Source organism: Podarcis vaucheri (genome assembly GCF_965113315.1).
Source record: "Podarcis vaucheri genome assembly, chromosome: 15".
Lineage (NCBI taxonomy): Eukaryota > Metazoa > Chordata > Lepidosauria > Squamata > Lacertidae > Podarcis > Podarcis vaucheri.
Window position 1 is genome coordinate 29,516,283 of NC_138753.1, and position 19,346 is coordinate 29,535,628.

The following is a 19,346-nucleotide window of genomic DNA, read 5'->3' on the forward strand; positions in this document are numbered from 1 at the left end:
GCAGTGAGGGAACTGCCAGAAGACCCTTGGAGGTGGATCTCAGTACGACATACTGGACATACTGTATCAGAGGAAATGCAAACATGGTGTGTCAAAACTTAAGGAAGGCAGAGCATGGAGCAGCAAGAGAACCAGTTGCAGACCAGCTTCCAACAAGCACACAGGCCCTGCCTGCTTTGTGCACCAGCTGTGCCAGGCACTGGGGCTCTAAGAAATTCCACACCTCTGCTGGCAAATACAGAAGGCCTCTTGGGGAGCAGCTTTCATATTCAAATCACCCTTGGCAAAGAGGAGGGGGGAGAACAAAAGGAGGGATCTGTGGGCCTTAGCAACCAGCACAAACCCCTTGAGTTGAGTTCTGGCCAAAAGCAAAGGACAAGCCTCTCTGTACAGGAATCCGAGCAGTTTCAGTTCTCTCTACAGTGCTCAGCCACAGACTCTGCAACGGTGAAGATCTCTCTCACACAACATGGAGAGCCCTCCCTTTAAAGAGTGTCTCTGCGAACTCTGCGACTGTGGGTAAGTGCAGTTCCTCTAGGTCATGGGTAGGCAAACTAAGGCCTGGGTGCCGGATCCAGCCCAATCGCCTTCTCAATCCGGCCTATGGATGGTCCAGGAATCAGTGGGTTTTTACATGAGTAGAATGTGTGCTTTTATTTGAAATGCACCTCTGGTTTATTTGTGGGGCATAGAAATTCTTTCACTTTTTATTTATTTTGCAAAATATAGTCTGGCCCCCCACAAGGTCTGAGGGACAGTGGACCGACCACCTGCTGAAAAAGGTTGCTGACCCTTGCTCTAGGTTTTGCAGGTTAAATGGTAGCCGGTGACAAGGAGCAGTTGGCAATGCGTAGACCTTTACCCAGGCCCTGCATTCCGCCTTCCTCGCTTCCAGGGGTGGGTCCACTCAACCCAAACCATTTGGACCAGGTGTGGCGAACCTGGAGCCGTGGAAAATGTTGTTGGACTCCGTCTCCCATCTGTTCCGACACCCAGCGTGGCCAATTGTCGGGAATTGTGCAAGTTGTGGTCCGCCAGCACTTGAGAGGGGCACAGCTTCTCAGAGCTTCCATCGCTGGAAATAGATCTGGTTTGGCTTAGGCAAGTGAGCCCATCTACATACAGAAGAAGAAGAAAACAGGCAGCAAGCAAGCCCAGCTGCATTGCAGCACATTGCAGAGAGGATGGGCTTGAATTTTTAAGGAATGCTTTGATCCCAGAACCCTCACAGTGGTACAAAGCCTGGCGCATCCTGCCCACTGCACCTTCCATTTTCCAAACCAGGCTTTTATCTATCAAGGCGGGCAGAGAACGTCCATTACAGAGCAGCCTATAAAGCAGTATATGTAAAGGTAAAGGGACCCCTGAGCATTAGGTCCAGTCGTGGCCGACTCTGGGGTTGCGGCGCTCATCTCACTTGGCTGAGGCAGCCGGTGTACAGCTTCCGGGTCATGTGGCCAGCATGACTAAGCCGCTTCTAGCAAACCAGAGCAGCGCACGGAAACGCCATTTACCTTCCCACCTATTTATCTACTTGCACTTTGACGTGCTTTCGAACTGCTAGGTTGGCAGGAGCAGGGACCGAGAAACGGGAGCTCACCCCGTTGCAGGGATTCAAACCACCGACCTTCTCATCGGCAAGCCCTAGGCTCTGTGGTTTAACCCACAGCGCCACCCACGTCCCGCAGTACATGTACAAATAACAAAAAAGTATCCCTTTTTTCCTTGGCACACAGAGCTGTTGCCAGAGAGACAAGCCCCTTTGATGCCACCTAGTTCTCAGATGCTTGCTTGCTTCCCATGCAGCCGCCACAAGCGCCACAGGAACTGCCGAAAGCAACGGGTGCTGCTTGCACAGCCGAAGACTGGGAAGGGCTGGCTCTCTCACTACAAGGCAACTTACACGTGCCCACCAGGTAAGTGGGGAAGGGGGGCCCAGCTGGCCTGGGAAAGGGCTGGGTCAGTGCCTTTGTTTCCCTGATCTCAACCATATCCCAGCACCTAACTGCTGTTCTTTCCCCCCTGCTCCAAACAGCTGTGCACCCGCGCAGCAGCAAGAGGCCCCCCTGCACCCCTCCACACCCAAATCCTCCTCCCATGGACCTCCAGACCACCCAGAGGGCAGAGTTTGTCGTCTGGGATCCAGGCAAGAGAACCGAGCATCCCACAAAGGTAAAGACAAGGGGGGGGGAGGTCTCCTGTCCCCTGGGGTGAGGGGGAGCTCCCAGTTCTGCACGCAAATACCTACTTAATTTGCCCTCTTGCTTTTAGCACATCTCAGGGGGAAACAGCTTCAAACACCTTGAAGGGAAGAAAGGGGAGCTTTTGGTTGGAGTTATTTCTGTTAAGGAAAGCGGGAAGAAACAAAGTTTTCTCCACCGCATCTCTATGCAGTACCCTGCATTGGTTCAGGGTTGCTTGTACATTTGATAAAGCCCCCTGCTCCTAAACATAACGTCATCACAGCACATCACAGTTTTATGAACACACAGCTGGAAAGTGAGAGGCGTGCAGGAGAGATTTACTGAGCAAGTTGTGGGGCCATCTGCTTTGCAGGAGAGGAGAGGCCAGCACCCACAGGGACCCTTCCAGAGCCAGGCTCTCTGCCAGCTCCCCTTCCCACCACGAGCATCCGCCCTCTCGCAACCTCCAAGCAAGCTCCAGCCCTGCAGCCCTGCAGTCAAGAACAGCTCCAGAAGAAAGGGATTCAAGGGGGAGCTTCCAGACCAGCCAGGTAAAGCTAAATATGAAGAAAGCAGCAGCACGAAAACTAAGCTTGATAAGGGGACATTCAACTAACCTCAAATACAGTATTGGTTCTACCAAATCAGAGCTAAGCTAGGGCAGGAATGGGAGGCCTGGTTGCATTTCTAAGTTGGAGGCTGCGTCAGGTCTTTGATCTAAAATGTTTCCTCTCTTCCAATATCTGCCCCCACCTGAACACAGTCCAGGTGAGTTTTCCCTAGGATTAATAGCAGCTTTCCATACAGGGGGAGTTGCAAGGCTGAGGATCTGAGCTCTTCACACCAAAATAAAAGGTATCGTTCACCATTTTCTGCTCTGCAGGAGTAAATGTCATCACCACCCCCAGCCACCCCTTGCCCTTGGAGAAGGGGGCATTCCTTCGAGAGAAGAGGGCCATCACAAAATCCTCAGAACCGGCAGCAGCTGAATATGTGACCAAGTACCAAAGCGATTTCCCAGAACAAAGGGCCTTTCTTGGCCAGGCTGCACCTGCCCTGCCTCCTCTGGACAACCTGGCAATTAACCCAGCTTTCAGGTGAGCATCTCAGGTGCTGGGGAACGATTCTGGAGAGGTTTGGGATTGAGGAGAGACAGGAGCAGGGACTTCACATGTCAGTCTGATACCAACAAAACAAAACCACAAAGAGGCCAACGGCACCTTAAAGACAAAGCCATTGATTATGGCGTAAGATTTTCTACATTGGGCAAATGCGCCAGCACCAATGGGAAAGAATAAATGCACAGAAATAGGATTTCAGAAAGGAGAACATTTCGACCTACCAGACCACTTTGCTGTTGATCTTGGGGAGGCAGGGGGCCATCCTCAGAGAAAGGAACTTCAGTGTGAATCCGCTGGATTGCGACTCATCAGTAAGTTCAATAACGTTCATCTGAGTCTGAATAGAGACCATGGTTTCCTGCCCAACTATAGGTGTTAACATAATTATCTTTGCAGTGCTGAGTAAATCATCACCAATTTGCTGCGTCAAGGGCTCCTGTGCCTGTTTAACATACCCTCTAAGCTCTAATTTAATTATCACTGATGGTACTTTTTTCATCTCATGACTGTTCAACTCCCACCTTGCATTTTTCTCCTCCTGCATCTACACCCGTCAACTGAGATATCACTTCATGCATCTGATGACATGTGTTTTGGTCCATGGAAAGTTATGCCATAAATCAATGAATTTCTTAGCCTTTAAGGTGCCGCAGGACTGACTTTTCTTTGGCAAGTGGTTTAAAGTCCCAAGAAAGGTTCCCTTTCATCCTCTCCCAGGACCCCTCTGCCTATGAGAAAGTGCAGCATCTTCTTCTTGGGTATTGTTACATTAGCACAGGTGTACCCAGGGCAGTTTTCATTGGCCAACCATGAAAAGGTCAGCGAGGTAAGACCAGGCTCTTTTGACTCTAAAAGTAGTTCCAAGAGGATAGAATGAATCACTATTCCTTCACAATGAGAGAACAAATACTGCTGCCTGGTGCAACTGGCTTAAAGGCCTTTCAGTAACACGAGACTTAACAATGGGACTATTCACTACAGATTCTCACACGCCATCACTTCTGCACAGAACCAACTTCCAGACTGTCCACAGAGAGAGCTACCGTAGCTGGAACGCCTCTGCATACTCTCGTGCCAAGCTCATCACGCTGAAAAAGAACCGGGGGGCAAAGGAAGCTGGGAAATCTGAAGAAGACGACGTTACCAAGGTAAGGGTTCATCCCAGCAGCAAAGGAAGTTGGTAAGAGAATGAGGGTAGTACTTTTCTGCTTGAAATTCATCTCCCCTTCACCCCTAAGGCTTAGGGAGGGAAACAGTGGAGCCCATTGAATTTCAAAATATGAGAGTCCCACTTCCTATAGAAGGGATGCGGGTGGCGCTGTGGGTTAAACCACAGAGCCTAGGATTTACCGATCAGAAGGTCAGCGGTTCGAATCCCCACAATGGGGTAAGCTCCCATTGCTCAGTCCCTGCTACTGCCAACCTAGCAGTTTGAAAGCACATCAAAGTGCAAGTAGATAAATAGGTACCGCTCCGGCGGGAAGGTAAAACGGTGTTTCCGTGCGCTGCTCTGGTTTGCCAGAAGCGGCTTAGTCATGCTGGCCACATGGCCTGGAAGCTGTATGCCGGCTCCCTTGGCCAATAAAGCAAGATGAGCACCACAACCCCCGAGTCGGTCACGACTGGACCTAATGGTCAGGTGTCCCTTTACCTTTACCTTTACTTCCTATTGGCCTCATGCCCTAGACCTTCAGGCTACATTTATAGGGTAGCTTGAAGTCCTCATTGCTCCATTGGCTCTACTAGAATGAAGCCTAGTCACATCCCAACCCAGTGTTCCCCCTCTAACGTGGGTCAGCTGGGCAAGCAGATAATTCCCTTCCCTGCCTCCTTCACCTACTTCTGCAGATACTTTCTGAAGGGTTGCGGGTGGCGCTGTGGTCTAAACCACTGAGCCTCTTGGGCTTGCCAATCAGGTCGGCAGTTCCAGTCCCTGCGACGGTGGTGAGCTCTCGTTGCTCTGTCCAGCTCCTGCTTACCTAGCAGTTCAAAAGCATGCCACTGCAAGTAGATAAATAGGTACTGCTGTGGCAGGAAGGTAAACTGTGTTTCCGTGCACTCTGGTTTCTGTCACGGTGTTCCATTGTGCCAGAAGCGGTTTAGTCATGCTGACCACATGACCCGGAAAGCCGTCTGTGGACAAACACCAGCTCCCTCAGCCTGAAGCGAGATGAGCACTGCACCCCATAGTCACCTTTGACTGGACTTAACCATCCAGAGGTCCTTTACCTTACCCTTTACCTTTACCAGTATCCTTTTTGCATTCCTCTCCTCTTGCAGCTTCCTTATCACCTTCCTGTCCTCAACCATGCGGAGCCCATTAAACATCCAGGCACAGCTCTGAAATCTCTGGCTGCCCAGTTTGACAACTCCACAGCACACAGGTTCTTCTTCAGGGACTGGGGAGCTCAGCCTCGTATTCGATACGGAGATCCCTGGGAAAGAAGCTGCGCCCACTCCTTGGTAAGGGACCCATTGTGCAGAGTGTGCTTTGGGGCAGAGCCGTAGCTCGGGGGCAAAGCCATCACTGCACCCTGGAATCCTGCCTAGTCACATCCTCGAATACTTATAAGTCTCCAGGTCCAGTCTCTGGCATTTCTGGTCTAAAGGTGATCAGAAAGATGCATCCTACCTCAGCCCTGTCAGTCACAGCAGACAATACTAAGATAGACAGAGAAGTGGCTTGATTTGCTGCAAGGACGTTAGAAAGAGGGGTGGGAAGGCTGTCCTCTTCATGGGTCAGGGAAGAAATATATAGCTTCTGTGAAGTAGAATCACCAAAAAGGGACATGTTGCAGGCAAGAGCCTAAAGGCATCAACAGCAAACCCCAATCTTGCTCAGTAGCTGAACAGAGGTGAAAAAGGCAGACCCCCCACCCCCCAAAATTCCTGTTCCCAATCTCTCAGGGCACTGGAGATTTCCCAAGGGAAATGCAACTGTTGTTCAAGTCCAAGGAAGTAGGAGTTGAAATTGGATCAGCTCTTGAGTGAACAAGATGCACGCACACTGCCTAGCACCATTTTCAAATTTCCTCAACAATCTACTCCACTCTCAGTCCTTCCCATTTCTAGTTAAACTACCTCTTCTGCAAGTATATATGAAGCAGATGTGAACGTGGTGGATTGGGCTGCTCTCTCACAGGAAGCCCTTTGTCGGCTCCTCTCATGGCTGTGGCTTAAGGTGTCAGACAAAGGACATTTTAATACTGTATCCCATCTCTGCCAACGGACACTGAAAGCATCTGCTGCTTGTTTCTGTTTTGTTTCAAAAGGGCCATTTTGGAAGCCAAACCACAACATGCAGCACTTATCTGCTGAAGAGAGCGGAGAAGGCCAAGAACTACAAGCCAGAACTGAAATCCATCCAGACTGAGGGAGGGCAAGATTTTGCCACCATCCACCGAGAGGCTTACAGGTATCCAGCCTAATAGTGGCCAAGAAAAGCCCCAGGGAGGCATCCAAAAGTTTGGCTGGGCTGTTGCAGGGTAGAGATTGGAACAGCAGCAGCTTAAGCAAGCTCTGCATTCTCTTTTGCAGGCATATTCCACTCCCTGTCTGTCGACTGCAAATGTACCTAGCCCAGCAACAGAAGTCTAGGAAAGAAGCAGACGACTAAAGTATGACTGTGCCAGAAGGGTCAGACCTCAGGGACTAATGGCTGAACATCGTGGGGCTGGAATCTATGCTCCTTCACAAATTATAAAATTGTACTCTCAAGTTCTGTTCATGTTTGGATATTGCCATAGCAAAAACACACTTGTGTTCAATAAAAAGGAGTAATATAAACTCGAAACAGCTCAAGCCCAAATCTTTCTTCTTCCCAGGTACAAACATGGTGGTAACAGAACTTTACAAAATGCATACAACCAAACTGGAAAAAGGAAGTTGTTATTTACAAACTGTACATCAAAAATACAAAGGGTTGTAAAAAAATTAGCTGCAGAGAATCCCGTTTCCTATGACAAAGTCTTTGCATTTAGCTTCCCTGTTTTGCAGGAACAGAAGAGACTCCTTCAGTGACACCAGCAGACGCTTCAGGGGAAATGTAAAAGGGTTTCAAAATCTACACGTTGACTTCCCAACTAGCTCCTTGAGCTGCTGTTGGAGGTGAGTTTATTCTCAAATACAAGAGTGCGGATTTCCAGCTGGTCCTTTTAGGAAAAGGCTATGGGAAAGCATTCTCCCTGCCCAGGCAAAAACTGCACAGTCCAGAAGTGTGTGCACCCAACAGTGCAAGACAGAAAACGCAGGAAGATGTTGTGCTTATGTACACCAGGATGTTCAGAGTTACAAACCAGCCAGTGGTTTCAACCATGGCCAGCAGCTACAAGAAAAGACAGTCAAACCCTTCAAAGAAACAGAAGGAACGTTATTCAATGAAGGGAGTCCTCCTTAACCTTGTCTCTTGCTGCTCCTTACCCAGAAAAAGCACCTGAGATTTCAAATACAGCTGCAGCAACCTCAACTGCTCCATGAGGTTAATATGTAAGAGACCAGTTTCTTCCAGCAGTGGATTTCCAGAGGTTTCCATCCGAAAAGGACTTGGGGCTTCTGCACCACATCTCTCACTCCTCCTTGCCCAGTCTATATATACTGCAGGAATTCCATCAGTCTCGCCTTCTGCCTGGAAACGGCAAGCTGCCACAAGCCCTTCCAAAACCACCTGGAACAGTCTTGATAGGTGGACCCCTTTAACCCTGCTGCAGAGGAGATCCTTCCATCTCCAGCACTGTGAGGAGGTTCCATCGCATCTCAGGATGGAAAATCACATGTCCTCAACACTCCACTTGTATGCCAGCTCCTGAACTGCCTTCTTACTTGAGATCCTGGCAAAACGCTTCTGCTCAAAGCCGTTGGACCTACAGGAACAGAAACAATGTCAATAAGGTGAACCAACAATAAACTGGGGCAGGCAGATTTCTTGGAGGAGCTGGGTGGCCTTCACGGTGAAACCAAGTCCTTCAAATTTCCCAGCCCCAAATCTTGGGTCATGAGAAAGTTGCCAACAGCAGCTGAATGGAGATATCCCACCCACCCGCAAACTTCACAAAGAAACCCCACTAGGGATGCTGCTTCAGTGTCATGATCAAGGATGAAGGATGGACACGAAACCAGAAGTTGTTTCAGTAATAATATTGCATGTAGGAAATGCCACATGGGTACATCACATGGTTCTTTGTAACTGGAGACCGTCTATTACCATTACTAGCAGAAAGACAGACTTACCTGTCCACTCCATCCCAGCGATACCCAGGCCAGATGTTGAACCTATTAAGTGGGGGTGCTGGTCCATTGTATCTTGGCTTTTCTGAAGAAGGGGAAGGAAAATAAGCAAACAGCTTCAACAATTATTTTTTTCCAGTGAAGCCGGGGAGTTATGCTAGCACTGACCCAACACACATAGAGGAAGTCAACAGTGGTCCTCAAAGACCGTGTGATTTACGGGGAAGACATGGTGCAAGGCACAGGGTTCACAGGAAGACAGAGGCAAGGCAAGAAAGCAGAATGCCTGATATGCCATCCATCACAAAATGCCTTCCTAGAGGAAGTAGCCCTGAACAACATCTCCCCCCCCCCCTCTACCCCAGAAAGCAATTTTTGTTGAGCTTAGAAGTAGAATGTGAGGACTGGGTGTAACAGAGAAGGATGACGGGGGAGTTTCTTGCCCAGTTCTCTTCACCACAAAGCTTTAGTCACTCCTCTGACTCCTGACACCCCATCCTTTTCAAAAGGCATTGCTGAAAACTCCATTTAGGTGCATCTCTTAGGGTCAAACTTATTTCCAAGCTGAACATTCCGCCTCTTAGCTGTAACAGATCAGAATTGACCTTTGGGAAGCACGAGAATTAGCACAGTGCCTCTTCCTGTCAACCACAGCCACCCTCCCCACTGCCACAAACCAGTAACACCTGGAGACCGCAAGTGCTGACCTTTGGTATCTTTCTTCTCCTTGGCCTTCTTCTTCTTAAGAAAATCAGCCATGGGGTCCCCTTCACGCTCCTGCTCCCGCAGCATCTTGTCCAAGTCCTGGTCGTCAATGTACCTGGCCAGTGGCTTCTGCATTTCTTTCGCTGCATCTTCCACATTCTGCTGCTGCTGCCGGCTCTGTGTGAGGCTGCAGGGAGAGGCACAAAACAAAGCAGGGCATAAGCGGCTGGACTCAACTTTTTTTCTTGCCTTTTTTGCACAAGACACTACAGGAGGTTTGGAAAGAGAGAAGGGTCACCTGCTGTTGCCCAAGTCAGCAACACACCAAGGAAGGCTTGACACAGCGGCTCTTCTCTTAGGGGGATGATTGTGGCTCAATGCTACAGGCAAGAGGTGTCAGGTTCAATCTTCTGAGCTGGTGTTAGGGCACCTTCCTTTCTCATTGTTAAATGAATTTTCACATCCCCATTTTTCAGTGGTCTGATAGGGAAGTGGGGCTTCTGCCCTGAACGCAGGAACCAACCAGCTTACCCCTTTCCCCATTTGGCATACTGCTCATCTCGCTCAGATTTCTCCTCTGCTTTCTTGCGCTGTTCCAGCAACTCCTGCTTCAGGTCCCTCTTGCGGCCCGACTTGTCCCGGAAAACCGTTTCAGCATGTCGTGATTCAGCTGGGGGAGGGAAGCAGGGAAGAAGGAGTCAGGCATTCAAGCTAGCCACAACAGGAGGCTGAAAAATGTCGCACCATCGAATCTATCCGTTTGGTGAACTCAGCACACCCAGTAAACATTTGATTATTTCTGTAGTAAAGCAAAGCTGTAAATGATAAACTGAACTGGTATTTTTCTGCTTGCAGGAAATGTGGGTCACTGGACTGCAGAACTTTGATTTTAGACTTACAATGAGCCAAGAACGAGACAAATCGTATGACTCACCACCACTACTGCTAGCAGCTCTTGAATTTCACAGGTGAAAGGTCTATCTACATTTCCTTTCAATCTGCTGGGTGCTAACTTCATTGGGTGTGAACAATTAGACTCCAAATATCTATAAAAGGTAAAGGGACCCATGACCATTAGGTACAGTCATGACCGACTCTGGGGTTGCGGCGCTCATCTCGCTTTATTGGCTGAGGGAGCCAGCGTACAGCTTCCGGGTCATGTGGCCAGTATGACTAAGCCACTTCTGGCGAACCAAAGCAGCGCACAGAAACGCCGTTTACCTTCTAGCCGGAGCGGTACCTATTTATCTACTTGCACTTTGATGTGCTTTCGAACTGCTAGGTTGGCAGGAGCAGGACCGAGCAACAGGAGCTCACCCCATCGAGGGGATTCGAACCACCAACCTTCTGACTGGCAAGTCCTAGGCTCTGTGGTTTAACCCACAGCGCCACCCGCGTCAAATATCTGCAGGCTTGCACATTTTTCAATCATAGCCCCCCACATCCGTATGAAAGGACAGTGGTTTGCTTTAGAGAATGCAGCAGCTGCAACTACCCATTCCTGCAACTAGCAGTCCCAGCTCATCACCACTGCATTTGCAGGAGGACCTGCCCAAAACTCTGGTGGGCCCTGCTCCACTATGGAGGGTCACAGCCGAACACTTCCTTCTGAAAGCCGCTTTCCTTCCTGCTATAATAACCCAGTGTTGGTGGGGATGACATGTCCTGATGGGTTTTAAACAGAGGTGCCCATACAACCCCGGGGGTGAGGGCTGGATTCACGTCCTACTTGTGCCATGAAGTCACTGAGTGACCCTGAGAAAGTCACATTCTCCACCTCTGCCTCCCGCCCCACAGCTCACCTTCCAAATGCTTGCTGCTGCTTTGCTGTTTCCTGAGCTCATGCTGCTCCTTCCTCAGCAGCTCAGCTGACACTAAGCCAGCTTTGCCCCCCGAAAGCATCTGAGGGCCCTGCAAGCCAAAAGCAGCACAACAGCTGTGTCAAAAATGCTACCCTTGTGCCAGTTCCACAAAAGTACTAAACCCCATACAACTCCAGTGTAGCTGCCTCTGAGGGAAGTCATTCCCCATAGCACTTGGGGAAAGCATACAGAAAAATCATTACAGGGTTCCACAGCTCCTTATTTATTTATTTATTTAGAGCATTTGTACTCTGCTCTTCAGCCTAAAAGGCTCCCATAGTAGTTTAGATATAATCAATTAAAACAAGACATCCCTGCCTGCAGTTTTACCATCTATTAAAAAACAACAACACAACACACAAAGAGAAAAGGGGCAGGGAGAGAAGAAGAAAAAGCAAAGTCTGGCAGCAGTTCTTATCATGGTTGTCATGCTTACAAAACAGAATCAGCACATTTACTGCTGAATAACAAAGTCCTCACCTTTTGGATGCCATCCTTCCCTTTGGTGTCCTTGGCCCGTCGAGGTGGTGAGAGGTCAGGGGGGCTCTTGGATCTGTGGGCCTTCCTCCTGCCTTCTTGACCTCTTCGGGGAGGGGACAAATCAGAGTCTGAAGACTTGCCCCGTGATCTTCTGGGGGGAGAGAGGTCGGAAGGAGAGCTCGGGCGCTGTGAGTGTGTACTGCGAGAGGCCCGTGGTGGGGAAAGGTCCGAATCTGAGGAGGTTTTGGCACTCCTCCTGGGCGGGGGAGAATCGGAGTCGGATTCAGAATCATGTCTCTGGCGCTTCCTCGGTGAAGGTGCTGATGAATGGGACCGTTTATTGGCTTCAGAGTCTGTAAAGTGGCATACAAGCATCAAAACAAATTACCAAATGTGACTGGATGTTTACCAGGACCTCCAGTAACTCACACTCCCAAAACATACTCCTCTCTGGAGAAAGGCTTCCACAAATCTACTCACCTCTGGCGTTGCTTTGTTTCCCTAGACCCCCAGTGGGCAACTGCCGTTTCTGAGACAGCAACGAGCCGACATCAGAATCACGCGTCTTCTTTTGGGGTGGTGACAGGTCAGAGGTAGCTTGCCACCCTTGATGGGCTGAGGACTTGTCAACGTAGAGTTCCTGTCGGCCTCCATGCAAGCTTCTGGTATTATTTTTGCCTGTGTCAGAATGATGCCTTTTAGGTGATGGATCTGGTGAGCCACGGTGGCCCCTCCTGGGCGGGGACAGATCTGGTGAGTCACAACGGGTCCTCCTGGGTGGGGATTGATCTGGTGAGTCACAACGGGTCCTCCTGGGCGGTGACTGGTCCGGCGAGTCACGGAGGACCCTCCTGGGCGGTGATTGGTCCAGAGAGTCATGACGTCTCCTCGGCGGTGACTGGTCTGGCGAATGCCTTGCTCTTTTCTGTTTTGTGGCGTCTGAACTGGAAGGAAATCCAAAATGCACATTAGTCAAAGCTTCAAACAGGCAAGTCACTTTCAGTAAAATTTTGCTGCCTTATATGGTTTTGACACAGCAGGCTGGCAGCAAGCGGGGAGTAGCAATCCTGACCAGGGAACACCCAGTGGGCTGACTCAGCCTCCTGGTGTTGGCACTTGAAACTCTACCACTGCCAGTTTCTTTGCCAATACCACCACAGTCAGAATGCCAACTGTCCACCATGTGTGCTCTTTCTGTGGAATCATGTGACAATTAATTATTTATCTTGACACCCCTCTTATGCCGCACTACGCCCAGCCCAGTTCTAACTATGGTCATAAAGATGTTGGGAGGCTTACTGTGCTCTTTTCAACTGTGCAGAGCCTACACAGTCGGTTTTCAATGAGCCTGCAACAAGCTTTGTGCCTTAGCTTCAAAGATCATAGAGCTGGTGTGCTACAAACATGAAGTGCTAGTCATTCCTTCCACTCACAAACTATGTTAAATAGCTACTCCAATCCAGAAGGTTAAAGCCACTGTCACAGCAGCTGTTAAAATCATCCTGAAGGAGCTTTTCTTCCTCCTCCTCCTCCTCCTTTGGTGATCCCTCGTAGACAAGTAAGATTGTCTTTCATGAACACTGTCTTAACAGTGAGTAAACAACACTGTCTTAACATTCAGTTGGATTTGTGGCAGAGAAGTTGTTTCTTGCTTGTTGGTGCAGCATTTTGGTTTTGGGGATGTTGAGCGATAGATCAAGCTTTTCGTAAGCTTCTGCAAAGATATGTAGGATGGTTTGGAAATCATCTGAGTGTGCACACACTACATTGACATCAGCACACTGAAGCTCTATGACAGAAGTTATGGTAACCTTACTCTTTGCTTTCAGCCTACTCAAGTTAAAGAGCTTTCCATCTGTTCCTCCTATACCACAGATGTGTCCTAGTCAGGAAAACATGAGCTGTTAAATGCTCAACTAAATACCCTCCTTACCTCTTTGTTGACTTTGCAGTCACAGAATGATCAGATTCTTGTGACTCTTTCTTCTGATCTGAAAAAAGAACGTAATTCAAGCCATGTTTATGTAGACCTCTGAATTGTCTCCATAACATTATGAGAAGATGCAAGTTTTGTGGCTTTTGCAATGGTCATGCAAAGGACAGCAATGTCTAGAAAACTAACCCAGGAGCGGTGATGTGGAGCGGAACATGTTCCAGTGCTTTATCTTTCTGCAGAATGCATTCCATCTCATATGGTAATTAGTAACAATGAACACCAATTAAAAATACAGTGTTAGGCAAGTCAGACAGAGTCAACCTTTCTAAGCGTTGCTTACTAAATATAAGTAAAATAAACACACTAGATTAGATCACCTTCTAGAGCATCAGAAAGTTTTCCAATGCAAATTATCCCAATTCAATTTTTCCCCCCTGGAAAATTCACATCACTGTCCAGGAAGAGAGCACATATTTTTCCATGCAAAAGATCCCAGGGATAATACCTGGTGTCTCAAGGTGGGAGAAGAGACTCCCGCTAGTCAGTATCTATAACAATGAGCTGGATGGATCAAAGTCTGACTTGGCATAAGGCAACTCCCTGCATTCCTATGCTCGCCCCCTCCCTGAGCTAAAGTAAACCCCCAACAGGCTTTTTTGGCAACCCACAAACTTCTTTTTCAAACTCCACTTCCCACAAACTGTTTCACCCTGCCCTGCAAATACTGCTGGACTACAACTCCCACCATCCCTGAACATTAGCCATGCTGGCTGGGGGATGATGTGAGTTGGGATGTCATTGAAGGGTCACTGTTGACCAACTTCTGTAGCATAGTCATGAAAAACGGATTACACTCGATACATCATAGCAAAAATGTTCACACTAGCTGAATTCTACATGAGATGCCATTACTGACACGGTTTGCATTCTTATGACTTGTAATGTCTTATTTTGTTAAGACCCCAACGAACCTCTACATTGCCTAAACACTAATAAGTAAAGTGTATTTATTTTCCATCTTCATTCTTTTTTGCGCAGTAACTGCTATCTCTTGGTTACGCTTCCATAACATTTACTAAGCTACTTCTCTGTTCACCTAACCTCACTCTTCTGCCACACCTACAGAAAGAGAGACAAAACTACAAAAAAGAACCCCCTCACTCCCCCCCCCAAAAAAAAATTGTGCCCATCTTGGCTGTGTGCCTACATGCAGCGCTAACCTGATGAAAGTATCTCACAGAGCACAAAATAATCATCCCATTAGAAGAACTACAGAACACTAACCTCCCAACAGCTTCCACTTGTTACTGGTTCGGAATTCTTCCATCCATTTAACTTCATCTGGCCGCTCATCAATAAACTCAGCCACCTGGAAGGAAAGACAGGAGATCTGGGCAATCCCAAGAGGCATGTCGCACTGCAAAGCCAAAATCTCCCCAACTGAGCAACCCTTGTTACAGTGTGTACTGAATGCATCTGTGCTTGTCTGAACCCTCCAATTCCAATGAGTAAAATGGAAATTATATTGACCTTCACTACACACGACTGAGAAGAAAAGATGATGTACTACTCAGAGAGTTAAACAGTTTTAAATAAGTGATGGTACAGCTAAGCACTCTGTTTCCAACTGCCTCCAAATACTCACCACAGGCAAGTCTCCATCATCCCCCTCCTCATCCTCTTTTTCCTGCTCAATAGGGATATTTTTCCAGCTTGTGTCATCATCATCCACTATGCGAATTCTGGATGCCAAACAGATAACACAACGTGATCAAAGATCAGCATATTGTTTAAATGTATTCTCTGAAAAAAAGAGCAGCTCTCTAGAATAAGAAATCGCATTAGTATCAATGTAGCATTACAAACACTTCCATTTATTGAGCCATCATACTCATGAATAAATCTTCTAGATAGCTGCTAGGCTGTCAGAATATACCGTTGCTTGGTCCCTGCTCCTGCCAACCTAGCAGGTCGAAAGCACATCAAAGTGCAAGCAGATAAATAGGTACCGCTCCAACGGGAAGGTAAACAGCATTTCCATGAGCTGCTCTGGTTTGCCAGAAGCAGCTTAGTCATGCTGGCCACATGACCCGGAATCTGTTCGCTGGCTCCCTCAGCCAGTAAAGCGAGATGAGCGCTGCAACCCCAGAGTCGTCCACGACTGGACCTAACGGTCAGGGGTCCCTTTACCTAGTTATTAGGTTTCCCACATCCAAGCCCAACATTCTGACTAGTCTGTTAGAATCTCAGAATGCACAAGTGGGCTGCGCCCTCATTTTTCTTATTATGTTGTGCCCACTGCTTTAAGAGATGAGTGGCATGCTAAAGGCTTCTATGGGCAGCACCATCAATGCACTTGCCATTTTGCAGGATTCTCATACAAAGACCACAAAGTGCTGCCTTCTAGGACCTTACAATCTGAAAGCTACAGTAAACTCCTAGAAAAGACAGGAAGGGAATAGAATGAATGACAGCCAATGCTACTGAATGATACTGAGGCTTGGTTACACAACAGGAAAGAAAGAGGGGAAATGGAAGATTGGTGGAGGCATAAAAAGACTCACATTCCTGCACTAATCTGGTAGGAATAGGAAACCAGAAATTGCATAGACAAGATTCCACCTAAACATTAGGAAGAACTTCCTGACAGTAAGAGCTGTTCGACAGTGGAATTTGCTGCCAAGGAGTGTGGTGGAGTCTCCTTCTTTGGAGGTCTTTAAGCAGAGGCTTGACAACCATATGTCAGGAGTGCTCTGATGGTGTTTCCTGCTTGGCAGGGGGTTGGACTCGATGGCCCTTGTGGTCTCTTCCAACTCTATGATTCTATGAAATGCCACACAGATGATGTGAGCAAGTGGGCTGCCTGGAACGCTCTGTCGGGTGGTCCGGTGGGAGAGAGATAATTGGACTTGTTCACCTTTGTCGTATAGAAGGAGGAATTTCACAGGTACGACATAAACCCAGCATGAAATGCAAGCAGGCTGCTAGACAAGGAAGGGTCTCCTCCACCCCACCCAGCTGTGCAATGCTCCATCCCTCCTCTGCCGCGTTTCAACAAGCAAGTAAAAAATGCTGCAGACCAGTATATTTGGGCATATTTGCAAGGCTATTAAAAACACAAATGGGCGTTGTGGCTTGAGAAGCAAGGCGGGCAGTCTGACCAACCAAGGCTGCCCTGCGGTGAACTTTGGCATTCAACCGTCATTTATTCATTTATATCCCTTTCTTTTGGCTCCCAAGAAGCTCAAGCGTGGCACACATGGTTCTCCCTTCCATTCTCACTCAACACCCCCACCCACAACAACCCTGCGAGGTAGGCGAGGCTGAGAGGCCGTGCAGAGAAGCGCAGATATTTCTATGCGTTCATACCCCTCAAAAGGAGGGGGAAAGCAGAGCGGGGAAAGGGAGGAGGGTCTCCTCGCCATCGGCAGGAAGGAGGAGGAGGAGGCGGCCGCGGCGGAGACGGAGCCAACAAGCACCCCCGGCCCTCCACCCCTGTTCCCTCCCTCCCTCCGTCTCCCACCTTCCCGGCGGCAGCTCCTTCGCCGCCTTCTTCTTCTTGCGCCGCTTCTTGGCCTCCGAGTCTGCCTCCGGCCCGTCGGCCTCCAGGTAGCGCCGCCGCAGGTATTCGGCCTTGGACAGGCCCGAGGCTGAAGCCGAGGCCGAAGCCGAGGCCGCCGCCATCTTCCTCAGGCGGGAGGAAGCGGAAGCCAGGTCGGCTACGGAGTCAGAACCATAGAGAACGAGGCTCTTTTTTCCTCCTGTCTCTATGGTTGGAGCTGCTGGGGGCCGTGAAGAGCGCGGGAGCCTAGGGCGCCCTCTAGCGGCAACATCTCTGCGCGAGGGATGGAATGCAATACAGTGGTACCTCGGATTACATACGCTTCAGGTTACGGACCCCGCTAACCCAGAAATATTACCTCGGGTTAAGAACTTTGCTTCAAGATGAGAACAGAAATCCTGCAGCGGCAGCAGGAGGCCCCATTAGCTAAAGTGGTACTTCAGGTTAAGATCAGACCTCCAGAACAAATTAAGCCAAGGTACCACTGTACTGTAATCCCATGCCCACCAGGCGACCGGGCAAGCGGGGGCGGGGGGGGGCAGAGTAGCGACCCCTGTTTATTATTGCAAGCCTATCCGCACCTTTTCCTTCAGGGCGCTCAAGGTGAATGGCCTGACAACACTTGTAGTTTAATGGTGAATTTTGGATATAATGAAGATTTTAAAAAATTGTATTATTATAAAAGATGCAGAAGGAAATGACTAACAATTGGACTCATGAAGGGGAGGAGAGAAGTCCAGGAGATTCTACGCAATCTTGTCTTTCTGTTGTGTGTTGGATATGTGATTGTAAAGCTGCAATTTGTAAAACCAAATAAATTATTTTATTTTATTTTTAAAGGTGAATTGCCTGGTTCTCTTCCTCCCCAGCACAACCCTGTGAGGTGGGCTAGGCGGAGGATACAGGAACTGGCCCAAGGTGACTTTCACAGCCAAGTGAGTGGGGTGGGGAGCAGAATGACAGAATTGTAAAGTTGGAAGACCCCAGGGGTCATTCAGTCTGACCCCCTGCAAGCAGGAATCACACCTGAAGCATCCCTGACAGATGGCCACCCAGCTTCTGCTTAGAAACCTCCAATAAAAAAATGTGCCACTTTCTGAGGGAGCCTGTTGCGCTATCAAACAGCCCTTAGTGCCTGAAAGTTCTTCCTAATGTTTAGTTGGAATCTCCCCTCTATTTTAATCCACTGCTTTGGGATAGTCCCAAGAGATTGCAGTAGGAACGCAGTAAAGAGAGAGGAGTGGAGAGAGAAGGGGCAGATGCAGACCTACCACCTATCTTAGGATCCCTCATAGGGAGGCATAGGCACCAACTACTATATTTGAGGGGGCCAGGGGGCCCCAAAATTGATGGGCATTGCTACTCAAATGATGTGTGTGTGACACGTCTTGTAATGCGGGGCAGAGCTTACTGGCCTCCCAATGTTTTATTCAAGTTGGCACCCCTGCAGCCCCCTGACCCTCGCCTCTCAATACTACTGCCAGGCTGAGAGGCTTCCACATTTCAGGAACAGAGCAATATGAGCGATCGCCTGCTGCTGCCCTCACCTCCTCCCAACTGTGAATTTCCCAGAGGCACTGGGGTGGGGGGAGCACCATTAGTGTGGGAAACAGGACAGCAGGATATGTATGGTCTGATCCAGCAACCCATTACTGTTTGGTATTCTCTATCCACTGCAGCACAGGCCAGAGAGCCAAGAACAATTCCATGTATACACCTTTGGTCGGGTAGAAAATATGATCACAGACACAGATCTTCAGAAGCCCCGTAATTTACAGGAGCCTTTGTCCACCTGATACCCTCAAGATGTTTTGAGCAGTCACTCCCATCAGCTGCCCTTTCTGCCCACCAGGATGATAATCCAAAACAGCTGGAGAGCTTCAGCCTGACAAAGGCCAATTTATGCCATGACACCCAGGTGGAGAGGACTACCTTATACAAACCCTATTACAAGTGTGCAACTGACAGGTGTCAGCCTTGACAAGTTTTTAGACAAAATTGCCCAGCCTTAGCTAACACATGAAGAGGAAAGCAGGCTACACTGAAAAGCCCCTACCCTTGCGAAGCAGAGACAATCAATGCTGCTTGTGTGAAAATACAATTCTTTCAAGGTCGGGTACCAGCTTTTAGTTTAAGAGGGAGCTAAGGTCGATTACATCCCTACTGTTCTTCAAGGCTTGAATATCCTTCATTTTTCTCCTAAGAGCAGAGTGGCCCTAGCAGAGGGCGAGCAGGAGTTGTCTTTTCACACACCTCACTTTTATTGCTCTGGAG

At 48.7% G+C, this 19,346-nt stretch overlaps 2 protein-coding genes across 3 annotated transcripts; one reads left to right on the forward strand and one right to left on the reverse strand.

Annotated features, from left to right (window-relative positions):
• The first annotated feature begins 207 nt into the window (after nt 1–207).
• On the forward strand, nt 208–7,099 carry LOC309519509 (uncharacterized protein). Its single transcript, XM_082200578.1, has 9 exons — nt 208–519; nt 1,807–1,916; nt 2,036–2,172; nt 2,557–2,734; nt 3,067–3,280; nt 4,314–4,452; nt 5,585–5,767; nt 6,577–6,719; nt 6,842–7,099. The coding sequence occupies exons 1-9, from the start codon at nt 470–472 to the stop codon at nt 6,918–6,920; spliced, it is 1,233 nt and encodes a 410-aa protein (XP_082056704.1). The 5' UTR covers nt 208–469; the 3' UTR covers nt 6,921–7,099.
• Nucleotides 7,100–7,101: 2 nt separating this feature from the next.
• Nucleotides 7,102–17,212, reverse strand: BUD13 (BUD13 homolog). Of its 2 annotated transcripts, none has more exons than XM_082200453.1 (11): nt 17,034–17,212; nt 15,156–15,252; nt 14,795–14,879; nt 13,508–13,565; nt 12,055–12,518; nt 11,575–11,927; nt 11,035–11,143; nt 9,764–9,902; nt 9,235–9,419; nt 8,531–8,612; nt 7,102–8,163 (listed from the first exon to the last, which is right to left on the reverse strand). In XM_082200453.1, the coding sequence occupies exons 1-11, from the start codon at nt 17,192–17,194 to the stop codon at nt 8,070–8,072; spliced, it is 1,827 nt and encodes a 608-aa protein (XP_082056579.1). In that variant the 5' UTR covers nt 17,195–17,212; the 3' UTR covers nt 7,102–8,069. The 2 variants fall into 2 exon arrangements, with proteins under 2 accessions (XP_082056579.1, XP_082056580.1); XM_082200454.1 differs by lacking the exon at nt 17,034–17,212 and adding an exon at nt 15,867–16,119.
• Nucleotides 17,213–19,346: the final 2,134 nt, after the last annotated feature.

What these genes read in the sequence shown, in the direction of transcription:
- LOC309519509 (XM_082200578.1), top strand. Translation starts at nt 470, where the DNA reads ATGGAGAGCCCTCCCTTTAAAGAGTGTCTCTGCGAACTCTGCGACTGT. An exon ending in TGCGAACTCTGCGACTGTGG is followed by an intron (nt 520 to 1,806) that starts GTAAGTGCAGTT and finishes CTTCCCATGCAG; the next exon opens with CCGCCACAAGCGCCACAGGA. An exon ending in AAGAAGACGACGTTACCAAG is followed by an intron (nt 4,453 to 5,584) that starts GTAAGGGTTCAT and finishes CTCCTCTTGCAG; the next exon opens with CTTCCTTATCACCTTCCTGT.
- BUD13 (XM_082200453.1), bottom strand. Translation starts at nt 17,194, where the DNA reads ATGGCGGCGGCCTCGGCTTCGGCCTCGGCTTCAGCCTCGGGCCTGTCC. An exon ending in AAGGAGCTGCCGCCGGGAAG is followed by an intron (nt 15,253 to 17,033) that starts GTGGGAGACGGA and finishes TTTGGCATCCAG; the next exon opens with AATTCGCATAGTGGATGATG. An exon ending in TATGCCAAATGGGGAAAGGG is followed by an intron (nt 9,420 to 9,763) that starts GTAAGCTGGTTG and finishes CTCTCCCTGCAG; the next exon opens with CCTCACACAGAGCCGGCAGC.